Source organism: Pagrus pagrus, assembly GCF_965226575.1.
Source record: "Pagrus pagrus genome assembly, chromosome: 13".
Classification (NCBI taxonomy): Eukaryota; Metazoa; Chordata; class Actinopteri; order Spariformes; family Sparidae; genus Pagrus; species Pagrus pagrus.
In genome coordinates this window covers 22,855,782-22,875,597 of record NC_140197.1, presented here as the reverse complement: position 1 = coordinate 22,875,597, position 19,816 = coordinate 22,855,782, and the positions used below count along the sequence as shown (strand labels likewise).

At 43.9% G+C, this 19,816-nt stretch overlaps 1 protein-coding gene across 6 annotated transcripts in view; it reads left to right on the top strand.

The window, feature by feature from the left end:
- The first annotated feature begins 211 nt into the window (after positions 1-211).
- The window catches only part of arhgap23a (Rho GTPase activating protein 23a), a 72,948-nt gene continuing 53,343 nt past the window's right edge, over positions 212-19,816 (top strand). For 4 of the 6 annotated variants that reach the window (XM_084371855.1, XM_084371854.1, XM_084371852.1 and 1 more), the window contains exon 1: positions 14,866-14,934. In XM_084371855.1, the coding sequence (XP_084227981.1) occupies positions 14,881-14,934 (54 nt within the window). In that variant the 5' untranslated portion in view covers positions 14,866-14,880. Of the gene's footprint in view, positions 565-14,691; positions 14,935-19,816 lie in introns of those variants that run through there. The other 2 variants (XM_084371857.1, XM_084371856.1) reach the window with 2 other exon arrangements.

The window sequence follows — 19,816 nt, the reverse complement described above, 5'->3', positions numbered from 1 at the left end:
GACAGCTGGTAGAGGGTCCCTCGGTCACATGGTCCCCCCGGCAGCCAATCTCAGCCCTCCGCCCTCCTCTCTCCTCTCTCTCATTGGCTCGCTCTGACTCTGCTCGGCTGCAGCAGGAGGGGGAGGGGAGATGGAAAGAGAGGAGGGAAGTGGAGACAGAGAGGGAGGGGAGGGGAGGCGAGGGGCCAGCTTACACAGGGAGCGAGTGGAAGAGCTTGAGGACGAAAACGGAGAGCGGGAGTCTCTTCCCTCTGTGAGGTTATCGAGGAGAGAGGCGAGGATCACACGCCTCCACCCAGAGGAGAAGACAGAGAGGAGGACAAGAGAGGAGCATTTGGCTGGATGCATCAGACTGTCACACTCTGAGACACAAGGAGAGACAGAGCCATGCCTCATGCTGCAGTCGGCTGCCAAGCTGCCTCGCCTGTGTGAGGGGAGCCGGACTGGATCTCTGTTGGGAAATACTGAGCGAGGACAAGAGAGGAGACGAGGGAGGACGCCGGAGATCTCGTGCCATGACTGTGAACAGGAGGAGGGAGGAGGCTCGCTGAAATCATGGACCAGGTGAGGATGGAGAGGAGGAGAGGAGAGAGGAGGGGAGGGACTGAAGGGGATGTGAAGGGGACCACCACCTTTTAGTGCAGCTTCTGGGGCGTTCGTATCATCCATCATCCCTTCTTTCCATCCCCTCAAGGTGAAAACAAACAGCACAGCATGCTCATTATCCTGCAGATGTGCCTTCTGCAAGCTCTCTCCCCTCTGAGGGAGGTGCTGCCATCAGAAAAGGCCTCCGGAGAGATGACACAGCCCGAAACTTCACCGGCTTATCTTAACACATGGGAGAGGAAAGAAAAGAGGGGAGTAAAAGCGAGGGGTGTGGCAGAGTTGGGTGGGTTAAGTGGAAATTGTGCCTTGCTCGTCTAGAGCGAGGATGCTGAGGGATGTCATGCAACAGTTTCATTCATCGAGGCTCAGGCGAGTGTGTGGGCTGCTTTGTAACACTGTGTACTCATGTCATGAGTCTCATCCACAGCTCCTTTTGTTAACTCTGACAGCTTCTACCTGATGCTTCACTACAAACACACCGTCTTTAGTTTAGGACTGTTGCATCCAGGCTGGAGGCAAACGGCTGCAAGTAGTTGAGCGTCACACACTGTCCTCATCTCCTCTACCAGTGTGTGTCCTAGTCATTGATTACCTCATCCATCCCTCCCTCCCCTCCCTCCGCTCCTGAGCATCAGGTTTGTGATTAAGGAGGAGGGAAGGGGGAGACACCCCAGCCCAGCCCTTTACTTTGGGTGAATAATGCATGTGAGGGGAACATCTCCTGACGTGAGCCCCCCGGTTTAGCAGGGATGATGTCATCACTGCTGCTGGTCAGACTGTGTGTGTGTTCACTTTGTTTGTGTGTTGACTTTATTTCCCCAAATGGGAGACACACAGTGCACACTGTGTGCTGGAGAACAAGTGAACGCCACACAGCCACGGGTCATGTCCTCTGTGTTTTACTCACACACACACTTTCAGTATCAGTTCACATTCTGCACCAAACAAAAAAAAATTGAGAACGGTGTAGCTTACAGCTCACAGGAAACAAAACTATTTTTAAGCCTGCGCAGTGCTGAGAAATGCTGACACGGCTCGGCCTTGGTGCAGCGAGGTTGGGTCGTTGTCATTTTAACAAATGAGCCATATTGTGACGTAACGGGCAAATATGATTATAGCACTTCCTGTTCATCACGTGACCGTGTATCATTGTGGATGTGTGGCTTTATCTCGACTTATGTTTCCTGCTCTCGGCCTGGTGTTTCAAGACGATTCTGGATGAGCAGTATGTGTGTGAAAGATGTTTTAGGCTCTACTGTCAAACACACACTAACACTGCTGTGTGAGTATAAACAGAGGCGAGTAGTGTTTACTACAATCGTGGAAAGTATCCACGCAGTACCCTTGTCCTCATCTTTCTGTCCACTGCGAGGACAGACGAACACATGCACGACGATAAGGAGGGCAGTGGCTCAGTGAGGAACAGGAAAAGGATGGTTACATAAAGTGTCTGTGAGAGCGATGCAAGGGCAGCAGTGGGACACCTCTCCGAGTCTGTGCTGCACATAATCTAACTCATCCTCAGTTTGTAAAACACACTGACTGACACCGGGAAAGTTCTCCCACTCGCCTGAGGATGATTAAATTGCCAGACTCGCTGCAAATCAGTTTGGCTCGTTGGTGCTTTTCCGATCAATAGTCATTAAGGCAGACCTGGGCAGGGCAGTGGTGACTGCTGCCCTCTAAACTCCTGACCACATCCATCAGGCAGAAACAAGTGGTTTTCTTTGCTGGAACAGCCTCAAGGAGAGAAGTTAGTGCAAGATCTTAAAAGGCTGAGCAAGAAAACCACAACTTTCAGGGATAATGTTGTCCGTAATCTTCTCTTTTCTTAAAGGAGACACATTATGTTCATTTTCAAGTTTACAAAGAATAGGTTTACATGCTTAAATGCTAAAAAAAACCCGTCAGTTTTCATCGTTGTGCTCTGTTTTACCTCTTGTCTCTTTAAGGCCCCCCCTCCTGATTGGTCAGCTCACACACGTCTGAGCCAGCATCGCTAACAACAACAGAGCAGCTGTGCTAAATCAATTCTCACGTGTCAAACTAGCTGCTGGGCATTAATTATGCATATATGTGACGCGGTGATATCACAAAGTCACAGAATTAAAGGCGGGGCTGTTGGCGAGGCATTTCAGGAGCAGTGTTTTCTGTGGGAGAGAGGAGCTCCCATTGGTGCAGACTTTGGGCCTTTCAAGACCTTTTACATGCACAAGATCAAACGAAAAAGCATAACATGTCTCTTTTAAAACTCCTCTGGTGGCGACTGTACGCAGGCAGACTCACAGTGGAGGGAATCCCTCATAGTGCAGGATGAGCCTCAGCGATGTGGACAGGGGTGACGCTGCTGTGTTTATTCTGCCGTCTGAACACGACTCCCCGGAGGCTCGATTTGGGCGGCAAGGCGACATATGTCTAACTGTACTATGAGTGCGTCTGCGTGGCTCCCAGCCAGAGTTATCTGGCAAATTGTTTTGTCTGTTTCCCACAGATGTGACTGAAATGGAATGCAGACAAAATTAGCTCAGAGCGAAGCCGGCGTGGAGGGAGATATTTTATGAGAGTGAAAGTCAGAGAAGAAAGGGTCTTATTACGTTACAAACGAGAATGTGTAAGACAGCAAGTGTTAGAGAGGGAAGGATAAAGGAAGCAACTCATGGTCGAACAGGTGGTCTAATCTGACGCCCCACCCATGGCACCCCGAAGCCCCCTGCCCTCGGCTCTCCAATCCTCGGACTCTGAGGAATTTCTCCTTCTATTGTCCTGAGCGGCAGAGACTGAAAGAAGCCTCTGAAAGAATGAACTTTGTATTTGCATCTAAATTGAAATTAAACACACATATATAAGCATGTATCGATCTCTTCACCCATGCTGAGAGCTGCTGCAGCTTCTCAGAGCTGTTTGTGCAGGAAAAAGGGGAATTAGATGAAAATGAACCAAGCTATAGGAGGAAAGTAGTGTTTAAAGGCTGGCGAAAGACTTTAGTAGGACATGTGGCTGTGGGATTTCTTGTGTAGATTTATTTTTTCATAGATTGTATCCACTCATCTGCCATCTTTATGAGCTTTTCCTGTCCATAACAAGATTAGCGGCTCTGCGAGGCTGCACTGAGCTATGTAGATGCTGAAGGGAGCGTGCTGACATGCTGAAATCAAGATATGGTGATCTTGATATCGTTGAAATCAGTCTTGTGATGTTGGGAAGTCAGTGTACAATGATGCAAAATAAAAATAATCGATAATGATACCCCTCAAATGCATTAAAACTGAAGAAACCAGCCTGTTTTGGAAGTCCAGATATTTGTGTGAAAATGTAGGGAGGCTGACTGACCCTTCGATGCTGACAAAAGAAGAGCGTTTTGCTCCTTTTTCTTCTACTACTTTATATGATCAAGAGAAAGAAATTTCGAGGTCAACGTTTTGGTGCTACTTATGGTGATTTCTCCCTTGAGTACAGGAGGATACGCAGCACATCATGTCAAGTGCAAAATGAGGATTTTAAACTGTGCGTCTCTGCGTGCAAAGGATGTCAGCCCAGGGTTCGTGTTCTTAATTCAGGCTCTTTGGGATTGTCAGACGGGCGATAACCATTTGGTAGATGCCTGCAGGGGCAGACAATGGGCAGATTGTCCTGTGAAAGAAACTAGGACACACATCTCCAGGAAGTAAACAGCTCCCGTTCAGCTCAGGACGACTACTTTGGACCAAGACCTCAGTGCACTTGAGTGGCGAGCAATGAATGAATGAATGCAGATGGCGGTGGTGGGGCGGGGCGTTCTCCTGCAGGGGTCAAAGGTCAGCCTGTGTGGTTAAAGCCCTTCCTGTCAGCAGCACTTTGCATTAGTCCAGCTCCAGCTCATGTCATGATGACACAGGACGAGCAGCTGAGCAGGGGTTAACAGAACAAAACAGAGGGATGAGGTTTATCAGCAGCGTGAGGAGGACGTCCAATTAGGAGGCTGTTTACTACTGGGTTGGTTTGAATTTAATCTAATAGGCTTGTTTGGCGTGTTTTTTACTTCAACCCATGACCCCGCCAGTCTGTTTCTATCTCCTGCAGGCCCACCCTCGGAAAAGGTCCAGTGAAGGGGCCCTCCCATAATCTGCCTTACTCATATCAGCACATGTGCCTGCTCTCGCTCCTACATACACAAATGCACAGTGTCTTTGTTGTGGTCGACATCATTCTGTGTCTCAGAGGCGACGCTGGCTCCTCCGTGCATTTTTGTAATGGCACAGTTTTACAATTTAGGAGAAAGCTATCTCTTCCAAAGTATTTTTGTTTTGTAAACCAGAAAACTGAACAGAAATGGGAAATAATAAGTGACTTTAATGTAAAAATAATAAGTGAATGGTATAATATAGATTCAGCCACAACAATTTGTCGCTTTTTTCTGATATTGTGGGAAAAACACCAATATGGCAATATCAGACGTTAGCCTCCTGACTGCACATACTTGGTCATGACATTATTATTATTTATGTCTGCTAGCTCCCTCGTTTCTTCTCCTTTCTTTGCTGGCAGCCTGATTTATGTGCAGGTCCAGCAATACGAGGGAGTTCACTCCCTCATTAGCTCTCAGGTCATGTGGTGGCTCGCTCCCGGTGCACTTTTGACATTTTGACATTGCATACATAAAATAAAACATGATCAGAATCACGGTTTGCATTTTACTGAGGCAACAACATATAAAGTAGTTTTATGAAGTAATTGTGAGTCGAAATAAATGAGTTTTTGGGATGAACTTGATCATTGCTGACTCTCCATCAGCTGACGCCCCTGAAAGCTTTCCCCTTCTCCCTCTTATGTCCGCTGTCTCTTCTCCCGCTCCTTCTCTTTACGTCTTCGAGTCTTGACGTCAGCGTCCAGGTTTTGTGTTGGGATGTCAGTGTGGAATGAACAGCTGTGCAGCTGCTGTTTCATTACTTTGATCATTAAACAGGCCACAGAGCTGCCCTACTGTCAGTGGGCACACAGCTGCATATCAATAATGAACTGTACGCTTAACGAGCCACTGACCTCTTGGCCTATTTTCCAAACTGCTGAAGATAAAAGAAGTCAGCGAGGCGATGTTGTCTATTTAAACATCGCTCCTCTCTGTACCATCTCCCTCTTTTTTACCATATTGATCCTTGTAATGCACCTTCTTATGTCCAGAACAAACTGTTCCTTTACATTTTGCTCAGTCAGCCACATTGTTCCCATATTTTGGCCTCACTTTTTATCAGTATCAATGTATGTAAATCTTGTTAAATCCCACTGATGGGAAAACATGCACAACTCACCACAAGACTGTATCTGAGCGAGGACAACTTCAGTTTTTCACCCGCATCAAGTCTTGTCCTGTCAGCACTGTCCTGCACTAAGCCCCCTTGTGGCCTCCACGTGCAACTGTGGCTCAATTTTTATCTTTTTTAGGAGGATTGAGGATTATCTATTTAGGGAAAATCTCCACAAAGGAACAGATGGTGGTCTTTTTACAGAATCCAGCCTAGAATAAGATGTTTTGCTGTTGATGACAGTGCACATTTATGTTAATTCCTTACAATCGTCCCCGTTTTCGAGGCCTCTCACCCTCATTGAGGGAATCTTAAAGGAAACATTTTGCTGTCTATTAATGTTTGTCTTCTCATAAACATCCTCACCCACAGATTCATATTTTATACTTTCCTGAACTTTATATGAACCTGTGGTGATTAAAATCGAGTGCTGACATTCCTTTTGAATGTCTACAGTAAGTGTGTCCGCAGTGTATATTTAAGGTTTAAAGGAAGAAAAATGTCTGTTCTTATCTCCGTCTGTCATTTAGACTCAAGCATTGAGTCTAACACCAGAATTACAGTTCAAGAGCAGAAACTGACAACAGCATTTAGGACGTGTGAACCAGAAGACGTTCCTGAAGGTTAGAAATCTGTTGGCCTCTCGTCCTCCACAAGGAGAACACCCTGCTTTAAGGCCATGTCTAGACAAACTTATCTCCGAGTTTTAAGGCCGAGGAAACACTCGGATTAGGATATGATCCCCTCGCACATACAGGATTACTCAGTTTACTGTATATATGCTGTCAGAGGTGTGGCTTAAAGCTTTTGTTGTACCACAGATGCTCAGGGGGTCTGAGGTGAGCTGTAGGGTCTTTAATTCATGTGATTGGAGGATAATGTTCCTGTTTTTGATGCTTGAATGTTCAAATGAGGTATGTTGTAGAAACTTTTGTATTATTATTATTATTATTTTTTACAACTGTAATTTGTTAATTTGTTTAGACTGCAGTTTAGTTTTTATTAAACCTCTATTCAAAGACATAAAACCTCTTTTCCTTAAAGGAGAGACTCGGCCAAGAAGTCAAGAAGACCAAAACTGCAAAAATTTTAAATTAAAGACATAGATAAATTACTAAATAAATAAATTAATATGCCATAAAATGCACATTAATTGATTATGCGAATGAGGGGAGTGTCATGAGCTCAACTTTTTGCCTGTTGGTTGATTGACATCGACTCGACATGCCACATTTTATAAGTTAATTAATACTAGATTAACTTAGTGGACCAAGTTTCCGTTCTGCTGTTTGGTATAATAGTGAAGTTCCTTTCCAGCCGAAAAGTTGTTGAAGCTTTTGAAAGCAAAATTGTCTATTTCATGGATTTTAAAGCACATTATGTAGAAATTTCGTACCTTGAAGTCAACATGTTTGAAACGCTGTGATCCTGCCCTCTCACTGAAGTCACAGAAACAAGTGATAGGGGGGCGGAGTGGCTGAGACAGAGACACCATTCACCTTGTTACAAGACACTGTGCCATCAACATGACTATGAAGCTGCTATTTTAAGGTAGAAGTTACATAATGGTGCTTTAAAAGGAAGCAGCAGCAATAATGAAGTTATAGGACGTGTGATCAAATCAAACTGGGGGTTTCCAAGAGTAAAAACAGCAACAAAACATTCAATTGTCCATTTCTCATTGTGTATTCAGGTGCTATATTCGGGGTTGAGTTCCCATCTACTCCAATAATACATCATTCTAATTGTATGTGAGTTATTCCAGGACGTTCCTGACTCATCAGTGACCAGCAGAAAAACATATGAAACACTTTGCTGATACATGATAAACCGATTCCCGAATGTGGCCTGAAGACAAAGTTTATCCTCACAGCTCATTTCCATTGTCTCCCCCGTCGTGCCGCAGGAAGTGATGCTAGAGGCAGGAAGTGGAGCTGTGAAAGGTGACAGAGGCCGCAAACACATTCAGGCTTTATTAAGTGACGGGCAGCGGGAAGGAAACTCGCGGCGGTGCTACTGGAACTATGAGAGTATGTTTATTTACCTCTCTGTCTCTCAGAAGAGGGTTCAGGGGAAAAGAAAAAGTGGAGGGGGGCGCTGCAGGGATGTCCTTTACAAGAATGTGTGCCAAACATTTATAGTAACAGTGAACATTTATAGCAGCAGTGGAATACCCTGGATGTGATTCAGTCGTTGTTGTTGTCTGGAGCTTTGAGGAATAGGTTAATGCAGACAGGCTGGAGACTTTTAGGAGCAAACTGTGACACCTGAACATCCATTCCTCCGCGTTAGACTTGGGGTATTTCCTTCTCTTTGTTCCTTTATCTCAAACACTCCCACATGGCCGCTGTAATCAGCTCTCGCCATGTTAAGGCCAAAAAGAAAACTTCATGAAGTGGAGGCTCTGCGGTTCATGTTTGGGAAGTGAGATAGTGTATCAGCTTGTACAGGAAGATTGGACTTAAACTGCCTCGGAGCAGTTTTGACAAGCATACAACCCAGTAAAAGTTTAACAATGAGTAGATGTTGATAGAAGTGCCAGTATCGTAGGTGGAAACCAGAAGCGCCAGGGCTAAAAATGAAACTGAGAATGTTCTGCCTTCAAAACTTCAGCTCATCTCTGCAGCCGGTCGTGTCCACGTGCTCGCTGTTGTGTTCTGCTGGCCTGCAGGAGAATGAACGAGGCAGCTGCAAGAGAGGAGAGGGATTACAGTGAAATGCAGTGTGAGATGAGGCGTGGAGAGAAGACGGGTCAGCAGGTCAGCGGAGGAAAAGGGATGACAGACAAGACAAAGTGCAGAGACGAGACTGAATATTAAAAACTTTAGGATCCTTCTTGATCATAAAAAGAACAGAAATCTGGTGATGTCAATTGGCTTCTGCTTTTTTTTTTGGGCCTGGCATGCCTCTCCTGAAGGTGCGCCTCTGCCTTGAGAACTTTATGGATGTAAAATTTCCATCATAAAAGTAAAGTATGGTGTAGTACATCCTTGGCTTCCAGTGTAACTGAATAACTGGTGTCAAGATAGTCTTCTTTTCTCTTGAATCCTTATGTGCGCTGACATTCATAAAACAGATGTTCAGTTGTTAAAATTAAGCTACATCATCATTCAGTGACAGTGTCACGGCCAAATTAATGCAGACTGTGATGGATTGCACAACTCGAACTCGTCTCCAGAGTCTGCTCATTAATTTTCTGTGGGGAAATAACCCACTTGAAATTGTGTGTAATTCTCCGCAGTAAATCAAGGTCATAAGGATCAAGTCACAATCAGTGAAAAAAGATGCTTTAAAATGATTCTGCTGAAGGAAACGCCCCAAATCTCATCTTTTATTGGCTCAAGGAGCCAAGCGATTAAAGTCAGTCGCTGCGTTTCAGATTCAATTCTTCACGTTTTTGTGAAAATGTAAACATTTCCATTCAATTTCCAACATGCCTGTGCAGCACCGTTACAAAGCCTGTCTGTGGTGACCAGTCAGCTGTTTCCTCCCCTCGTGCCAGTTGTCCGGCCAGACAAAGAAGCCCCCTCCTGTCACAAAGAGAGGGGGGAATTTACAGCTCCATGCAGGCCGGGGTCGCCGCACCCCCCCCGCCTCCCTCCCTCAACCTTCCCGCAACCCCCTTCAAAGGAGTGCCACAGGAGCCTCTGTGTCAACAGGCAGCCAAGTACATAAATATCCGAACCCCTCCTCACTCATTGCCGACGTCCATGTCTCAATCACACGCTTACAGTCATGTATGTGTTCATACATGCTTAGCAATAAGCAGCTGAACATTACCTCTTAAGCTTGAGCATATGTGAACATACTTGCAAGATATTCCTACAAGCTCACAGTCCACATTTCTCCGGCTGCAGACAGCGCTCGGTGGACACATTTCACTTTATCAGGCTCTGACAGCGATAATGGGCTTCTTATTACATTTGAGACGAGGACAGAAAGAAAGTTGCTCTTTGTATTAAATCAACAGAGAGAGAGAGGGGGAGAGGGAGGGGAGTGGATAGCATGGCAGGACATTTATATTGTGTCTTTTTGGCTCTTAGCAGTAGGTATCCTTTGTTAAATGCAACAGTATCAAGTAGAGGGATATCTACTCTGTACACTCTGTAGAGGCTTAAAGTAAATGAAGCAGAAAAGAGCTGGCAACTGAACCCTCAACCCAATCGGCGGAATAAATGTTGGCAATGTATGTTTGTGCACACCACGGATAGGTTACAGCTTTTTGTTTCTTTAGGTTTTATCTTGTGACAAGGCTGTGCTCATGCTCTGGTGAGGTTTAGCACAAAAACACTTGGATAGGGTTAGGAAATGATAGGAAATCATCAGGTTTTGGCTTAAAATACAAAAAAAAGAAAACATTTAATTCTGCAACTCCTCAGATGGAAAGTGTGTGTGAGTGCAGCCACTGAAAGGACAGACCCAATAACTTGAGCGGAGTGGAGTGAAATAGAGGCGATATGAAAGAATGAGGGGGAATAAGCCTGGGAGGGGCGTAAAAGTTGGAATAAATGGAGTGACTACGATTAATTGTAGCGTACCAGTGCACACGCTCTGTGAAGTGGCCTAGAAGGGGATGAGAGATGGCAGGGGATGCCCACCCACCGCTCCCTCTGCCCTCCCTCGCCTCCACCGTCTCAGCAGCAGAGTGGAAATCTCAGGACCGCTCGCCGAGCCGAGCCAGCAGAGGGAGGTGGGAGTGGGCGCCGCCCGGTCAAGCGAGTAAATAGGATGATGGTTGTTTATGGGTTTGTCCTACAAGGCGCCAGGCTGCGTGTGTGATTATGTAATGACCGAGGGGAGGCATCTCGCAGTCTCGGGATGCTCCCTGCTTGTCCCCATCCGGCCCCGGAGGGAAAGGGATCGGGGCGTGTCACCTCGCATCACCATCAGATTGGGGCTTACTCAGTCAATCACAGGGGCATACCCAACGCCTGAGGCTGTGTGTCAGTGACTCAAGCTGACCCAGAGTCGAGGTAGTCCTAAGACATCATGTGTGTGGAGGAAAAGCCTCTTCTTCTGAAAAGATATGGACACAATTACAGCTACAAATCCGCATTTTAAAATACCCACCTGCTCAGATATGTTACATGATACCTCAAACACACAAACCTTCCTCCTCTCTGCACCCAGCAGCCATCAATAATAGAAAGCCCATTTTGCTCGCCTGACAAGCAAATTGATGCGTGTATCTGCATGCAATCTGGGAAAAGATGTGGACAAACCTCAACACGGGAGGGGTTCACTAACATCGGCTCACTCTTCCCACAGAAGAGTGCCGGGCCGCAGACTGATTTATCTCCTCGTCTGCTGGAATAGAAAACACATGCAGGACCACAGAGAGGCTGCAGAGATAGGTCCTGAGTCCAGCTGTGGCGGCCCTCACGCCCCTTGACACCCCAAAAAGAAAGCTCCCTTGTCACCCTCATTTTTCTCAGAGACCATCTGCCCTACTCTCCCACCTTAAGACCTGGATACTTCTCCTAAGCCTCTCTGGGCTCTCACTCTGCCACGCTGGATTTCCCAGCTCACAGAAACTGCTCTGAGTAACCTGGAAGGGGGGGATTTGGGTCATATATGGTAATTATCCGTCTCAAATGGGAGATGAGTGAAGGTCATGGCTAGGACTTTCAGAGTGTGTCCTGTGTAAGCCTTTTGCTGGGGTATTGTGTGTCTCGGAGCAGGCCAGAGGCTGAAAGTTGGAGAGTGAGCAGACAGAGGAGACACGTTGAGATGAAGGCTGAGTTGGCAGCTGCAGCTCTTGGCGTGGGAAGCCTCCCGTAAGCTGCTTTTTCCCCCCTATGACTGCAGTCTGTTTCCCCATAGGCAGGCAGGCTTTTGAAGTGGCTCTCTGATACTCACACCCCTCAGAGTAATAGTAGCCACATGGGCTTCAGCTTGGAGCCAGCACCACGTCGTTTTATCTCCTGTATCACTTATTTTGTCCTTCATCAGAGTAACACCTAATGTTTACACCTCCTATACATGATGCCATAGCTACCGTGGAGCACATGCTGTAGTGTGATTGTTGGCAGCAGTCTGAGGTTCCTGTTTCTGTTGATGCGTAAGCTTCCTCTGACTTTACTGTACGTCTATTGATTCACACAGACTGTATTCATCCACAGCCAAAGTGGCTAAAAATACAAGTCTGTCAACACTTTTTTTTTTCCGAGAATATGTGAGCTATAGTCTATTCTGATATCTCTCAATGAGTTTCACTCTTTTTATAGCCCATTTCAAATGTCTCCATGTGTTTATCATGAGTCACACACACAACTTGTGTGCACTTTAATACTGGCAGTGATTTATGATTTGTGTATTTGATAGGCTACTTTTACACTACATCATAATTATGAGGCAGAAATTGATAGACCCATTTTGCTGATTCATCTTGTAAATCATTTTTTAAGCAAAAATGTCAGAATTTAACTAGTTTTTTGTTTTATTATGACAGTGAAGTGAAGATTTTTGGTTTTTGGACTGTTTTCTGAGACTTTATAGACAATTATGCAACGAGCGGAGAAAATAATCATGAGTTGCAGCCTGCAGCTGCACTTTCATTTCCCCTTTTTACATTAATAATACAACTTGATGATTTGAGATCATATAACATACTCAAATTTATGTACACTTTTGAGGTACTTCCCCTTCATTTTATGCTTCTTCATTACTACATTATGTAGTAGAAGAATTATACTCACTATATCAATCTCAGTTACCAGTTACTATTTTAGGTTAAAATTTCAAAAACTTAATATAATTTATACTGCACTGTTATACAGTAAACAGAATTACCCAAAAGTAGATCATATTTCATAAGTCAGCTCCAATTCTAACAGATATAACATTAAAATGGGTAACACTGGGACACTACTCATTTTCAACTCACTTGCAACTACTTTGAAAATGGTTGCTAATTACTGTGTAGTTCATCTATAAACTTAATTTTTATGGCCATTTTAAAACTGCAACTTTGTATGATACTTTACAACTGCTTAATGAATGGTTTATAGAGCATTTAATTGTTTGTTAACAGTAAAATAACTGATAGTGGTTATTACTTTCGCTTTAAAAACACTACAATAGTTGTTTTACTTTAAAAAATGTGTAAAAAACTACTTATTTTGTCCTTCATACTTTGATAAATTGATCATGACTACACATTTATATCCAGAATGTGCCTAATGTATTTTTAACAACCTTTACTTTTACTTGCTGCCCTGCTGGTATCCGCCCCCCTCCTCCCCGCCTCCCAGCGTGCACACAAATGTTGTGGCACAGCCAGAGGGAGCCCGAACGCTGTGGGTTTGCAGGGCGGAGCGCACAGATTTACCCAACGCACCCTCTCATCTAACTTGACTCCCTTCGATTCCCACATGTCAAGTTAACCACCATACACATGGAGTACTTCCGGTCAAAATAAAAGCCTGGGTTAGAGCTGCAACAGATGAGGAACACTTCATACAGGAGTACTTTAGCCAAAGCCAAAGTTTTTACTGCATTTGAATAGTACTTGAGTAAAAGTCTTAAAGTATCTGACATGAAATGTACTTAAGTATCAAATGTGCAAGTAAAAGTAAATTATACATATATACATGTGTGTATATATTGAAAACTGTTGGTCAAGTTATTATTGGCCCGACTGATTATCAAATCGAATATTCAGCCATCAGTTTTTTTTAATCAGTAAAATCAGAATGCCAATGAAATAAATGTATTAAAAACGTGTTGCTTTGGCTCTGATGTGGCATGCAATCTGCAAAGTACCCGGTAAATAAGTAATTAATTACTTAGTGTAAGTGAGTAATTAAATGTAATGGAGTAAAAACCACAACAATATCTAATATAATATCCAAAATGTTGTGGCATGGAAGTATAAGGATCTAGAAAATGGAAATGCTCAAGCAAAGTAACCTACAAGTACTTCAAAAGCAGTGATGGAATGTAACTAAGTACATTTACTCAATAACTGAACTTAAGTACAAATATGAGGTACTTGTACTTACTTAAGTATTTTAATTGTCTGCTACTCCGTTTTGGAGTTAAATATTGCACTTTTTACTCCACTATGTTTATCTGATAACTTAAGTTACTAGTTACTTTACAGATTACATGCTGCATCAGAGCCAAAGGCACAATCATCGAATCTGATAATTGGCCATGCCTATAATGGATCCACCTATAGTATACAGTATATACATGTAAATATATGTAAAATATAGATTATAAAATATTACCTTTACTTGTACTTTTAATACTTTAGTACATTTAATATCAAATACTCAACAAGGCTACTATCTGTTTGGGTGACTTCCACCTTTACCAAACTAATATAATAACAAAATATCTTTACTTTTGCTCAAGTATGACTTTTGGGTACTTTTTTATTTTATTTTTATTTTTTTTACAACTGCTCAAAAATGAAGTTCAGGACAGCACTTGTGTAAATGTACTTAGTTACATTCCACGCTGCCTATGAGAGGCGACATATCCAGTAATTGTTTATCCACAGTTTCCAGAAATATTACAGCTTCACCCACACTGACTCATGAGTTTAGATCCCCCCTTTTCCTTCTGTTGACTTTTACTTTGAAGGCGGCGTGACTTCCTGTGTCGCCCCGCGCGTGTTCTCCAGGCAGAGAGGCTCGCGCACAGAGGGACTTAGTTATGTCCAACTGATGCGGTCTGGCGGACGGAGAAGAAGAAGAAGAAGAAGAAGAAGAAGAGGAAGAAGAAGAAGAAGAAGAAGAGGAAGAAGAAGAAAAAGAGGGGGAGGAGGTGGAGGAGGAGGGAGCGCACTGAACGGCCCCGAAACAACGGGAACAGAGTGCGGGATATTTTTTTTTAAGGGGAGGAAGGAAATAAGTGTTGAACATTTAAGTTTGAGCGGACTGTTGTTGTTGTTACTCTCCGGGCTCAACGTCTGCCGCCGCCGTTGCCGCTCCTGCAGCAACAAATCTGCCTCCCGTTGTCGCAGCCGAACAGTTTCTGCTGTCCAATGAATGGAGTTGCTTTTTGCCTTGTTGGAATACCACCCTACTCTGATAACCACGTAAGTACTCATCGATAATCATCATATCGATACCTGCCGGGACCTTATTGGTGTTTGCTGTACACGGGGGCTGGTCAGAGAGCGTGATTTCCTAAGAGGATTAACACTAGTTTACATAGCCACTGTGTACACACACATACTGTACCGACCGGTGTTTTCTCTGCTGCTTTTGTTCACTATTGTTGACGACAAATGGTCCGCGGACGAGTGAATTTCGCCCCGAATCAAACCTGATCCAGGGTCGTGTTTAACGGCCGGGCTTGCCGCAGCCTTTTGTCCGCCTCTCGCTGCATCAGGAGGCTGCCAAGAGACGGGACGTCCCGAGCAGGGATGGAGCTCGAAGAGTGTCTTCACCAGGGCTGCTTTTCTGTTATTAATCACTCAGATTAGTCAGACATTTGGCTTTAATGGAGATCCACGTGTTTCTGTCTTGTCTCTCAGCACTGTCTTTTAGTATGAAACTCGATATCGATATGGCAATGTATGGTATGGCTTCCTCTTGCTAGGCTATGATTGTTGATACACTCCCCATAACAGCTTTCCTTGACTACTTCATGACTCCTTGTTGTGTAAACGTCTGTAAACCTGACCTATCTATCTTTTCAAATTCAGTCACAGTCCTTTTAAGAACTTCTTGTGGTTCAAAATTAAATGAAAGATACATTTTACTCCATGGAGCAAAAGCTACAGGGAGGATTTGAACCCCGAGCCTCAACCTCAGTAGTCTGAATGAGGCATGCTCTTCACCAAGAGAGATATTTATAAGCTTTAATTAGTGCCATGATTTGGTCATCCAACCTTCATCAAGTAGACTAATGTTCCAAGGTTGGATGACTAAATGTTGAATGTAATAAAGCTCATAACTAGCTCTCCTGGTAAAGTGCACGCCTCATTCAGACTACTGAGGTTGACGCTGGGTTCAAATCCTCACTGTAGCTTTTGCTACTTACTTCTAGCGATTTAATTTACGCTTTGAAAATTACAAAGGTGGTGTTCATCTGTGAAGACCGAATTTGTCTTCGACAATAATCCAATTCAAGAATCCCATGGGGTTTTTGACAAGGGAACCAGGGCGATGCTAACTTCTGGGTTAGCCTACCCATCCCTCATCCCTACACCTTTTTATTGTTCGCTGTATAGTCATACCATCATTAAGAAGCAACTGATCATGAATCGTATAGTGAGTTACTCTCTGATTCCCACCCTGAGTGGCCCACAGATCATCAGATAATATGAGGCTGCTGCTAAAGGTGAGGTTTCTTAAGTGGTGATATAACAGTAAATTCAAAGATGAGAAAAGTGTGATCTTAAGTCAAAGAGCATCACAAGACTTCAAGACTGTCATATTTGGCTTTGCGAAACACTTTTCAACCATTATCTGACTTTTTATAGACCAAAAAACAAATCAATTAATCAGAAAAACTAGAATGGCACGTCCTCTTTATCAATCATACATCCAAATCCTCCTGCTCTGTCACCAGGAATGTGCTTATTGAAGCATGGATGTGTCATAGTGAAGTCATGAGGGAAGATATGTCACTCTGGGCGGTGGTCTGCTTGCTGAAGGAGGCATATGGTTTAGTATCCTGGCTCGGTATGCTGTGTGTGCGTGCCTGTGTGTGTGGATCTGCTTTGATTTAACCTCAGAGGGTCTTTGGCTCCGTGTGTGATGTGGTTGTGTCAGAGAGCTGCTGAGATATTTCCTTTGGTCCTTTGAATCTGGTGTAGTGAAGTTTTTCCACCTACCTTTGCTCCCTTTTCCTTCTCACAGCATCGCTTTTTATCTGTCGTTTACCCCCTCTGGCAAAGAATAACGTTTCCTCCTCTGTGGTCGCGCTTTAATTGAACCTCTTTTGCTGTAATAGAACTGCGAGCGCCTCTTGTTGAATCCACTTTTATCTTTTTAATTTGACGCTCGTTACGTTTGGTGTTGTAGTAAAAGACTTTATAGTAAATGTGTAACGACTGCTGTGTGTGTGCCCAAAGAACTGTTGCCTTAATGAACAAGACTGCACTCCTCTCTTAAATATTTCTATGCTTGACTATAACCCTGACCTGTTTCATACCTGACCTTTGATCCTGTGCGTCGCAGCCAACACCCAGTTCTGATTTAGCCGGGGCCTCTCTCCACATGTTATCTCACTTGTCTTTGGAGAGGAATTCATCTTCATGATGCAGAGCGGTAATGATTAGGTGCACTTTGTAGTTTTGGGGAAGAAATTTTAATCAGAAGAGAAAGATCTTCATTGACTGATTTTTTCATGCCTAAACAACCTAGATAAACAAACTATCTTCATTTTCATGACTGACCTTGGAGGACAACACAATTTCCTACTGTTTTACTTTGTTTACATTTGGCGGACCCTGCCACCTCTCTAGCTTCAGAGAGTGCTCTGAGAACAGCTTGTTTATTCAGTTAAAAAATAAATATATCTGGGTTTGTATTATTACCTAATTACTATATTAACATTCTGAGTTTGGATTTCTTCTCCAAAACGACCATCCAATTTTCATGAAATGAATTATTATTATTATGATAGTAGATTAAGAGTCTTGAGGTTTTGGACTGTTAAATAATTTTTCTATGTTTTTTTGACATTTCATAGACTAAAAGATGAATCGATAATGAAACTAACTCGTTAGTTGCAGCCCTGTCATGCTGGCAGTTTCATTATACTTTTCCTCTCTTCTCTTCCCTCTGACTGAGCTCTAATCTGTTTAGATAAAGCTGATAAAGAGCAACACTGAGCTGCAAAATCACGCTGTAACCCGATTAAATGTTTAATTTGTCAAAATGGGAGTAAATCAGCCTTTGTGTGTTTGTTCAGAGCATGGAGAGGAAGGGATGAAAGTGGCTGTTTGATGAGAGCAGTTATGATGACGTCCAGTGGGACTAGTTTAATGTTGTTAGCAGGGCTGCTGCGATGTAGCAGTGGAGGGTTTGTGGGTGAGATCAATAAGAGGCAGCTGAAGGCAGGGCGGGGCAGAGGGCAGGACGAACTGCGGCCCTGATGTTCTAATGCTGCATTGTGCCACGTGACGGCGGAGTGTATTGATGATGGGAAACATGAGAGCGCTTTTATGAAAATCTTGAGCCGAGCCGGTCGATGTTAAAGCCCCTGTGGCACGTGTAGCGCTTTACCTCTGTTTGTTCTCTGCAGCATTATCCCGCAGCCTCCTGAGTGATTGTGTCCAGACTTGACTTGCTGACAGAGCATTTTATTTTTCGCAGATCCATGACCTTTTTAGCTGCTCTTTCTCCGTAAACCAGAGGCCTGCTAAAGCATCCTCTGAATCGTTTGTAACAATCAAGCTCAGACAGAGGCTTCTTCGGCTGATCCACAAGCATTCCTCTCTGAACGCCCTCTGGTCCAGCTGATCACAGGACAAACACCTCAGAGAGGTTGCAAACCTCAGACCAGTCAGCAGGTCCAGGATCAGCTCCCGGTCATAGCAACGTTAACTGAAGACAGCTGTATGATGCTGCAGAGGAAGGCATTTTTGTGATCGTTAGCAGATGGTTTCAGCACGTACAGTAGAAGGCACATAGCACAGACAATACTGCAATGCTGGGAATTTATGTGATTTTAGGAAGTTGTCACTTTACATGTCTATACTGGTGACTTCTAACTTGTGATGGTTTTGAGGACAAAAAAGTAAAAGAAAACATTTCTGGACCAAAACATGCCTTTTCTTAAAATAATACATTGGATAAAGTTTTGTCAGGAAGAATTAATAGTAGTTAATCATACCACATTGATAACGTAGGTGGGTGTACGTGAAGCATTGAAAGTTGTGCAGCATACAACATGAAACTTTTGACTAAACAGTATATGTCTTCATGCTGGGATAAGAAAGCAGTGTAAGAATCCTGTTTGTTAAATTTGACTTTGCACGTATGCTGCTCTTCTGATATGATCTGGTTTGTTGTTTAGTTTAAAAAAAAGAAAAGAAAGTAGGGGAAAAACACATATCGTCATATCGCCCAGCCTTAGAAAAAAGCAATTTGATTGTGATTTCGTAAATAAGACATAATTATAACTGACCCTTTTGCAACACCTACTCATGCTGCAACTATGAAGCACACTTGCCACATTTGAAGATAGGAAACTTCACAAAAAAGCCAGTAACACTCTCACAAAAGCTTTCCCCCCACTTACTGCAATTTTTCCACTTTATTTCAGTTATTATTCTCAGTGTCAGTTCTTTCTCCACCTCTGTTCTGCATTGCATTCTGGGACACCACCCAAACAGTAATAGTACACACAATTGTTTTCATTTCTCCAGGCTGAATGTGCTACATATCCAAACATGATTGGTATTTGGACCGCATACAGTGCTGTCTTACACTGTGTCAATTCAGTGGGTGGAGCTACACAGAGAGTATGACAGTAAAGCGTGTGTGTTACAGAGTGTCCTGCATCAGTCCGTTAACGCCATTAAAACGTCTCTCACACCTTAACACCTACGCCCTCCCGCCCCGACACCATCACCCCCTGCTGCATTCCTCAACCTCGGGCCTGGAGACGACAGCTGCACCGCCGCTCACACCTCACGTCCACAATCATTAACCTGGAGAGTGTGTGTGTTGACACAATTTAATCACACAAACACACACAGCCGAGCACAGGTGTTCACAAATATAGGCACTCCAGCATGTTTGCATCACACTTGAAGGGTCAGAGTGGCACACACAAAACTCATAACCTGTGCGCAGGTGCATGAAACATGGTCACACACACTCACACACACACACACACACACACACACACACACACACTGTATTCAGATGCCTTTCTGTTTGCAGGCTCAAACCAGTCCAATGGAGCTTGCTGACTTGGCCTTCTCCCCTCATGTTTACACGAGGAAGTCCTTGATGCTG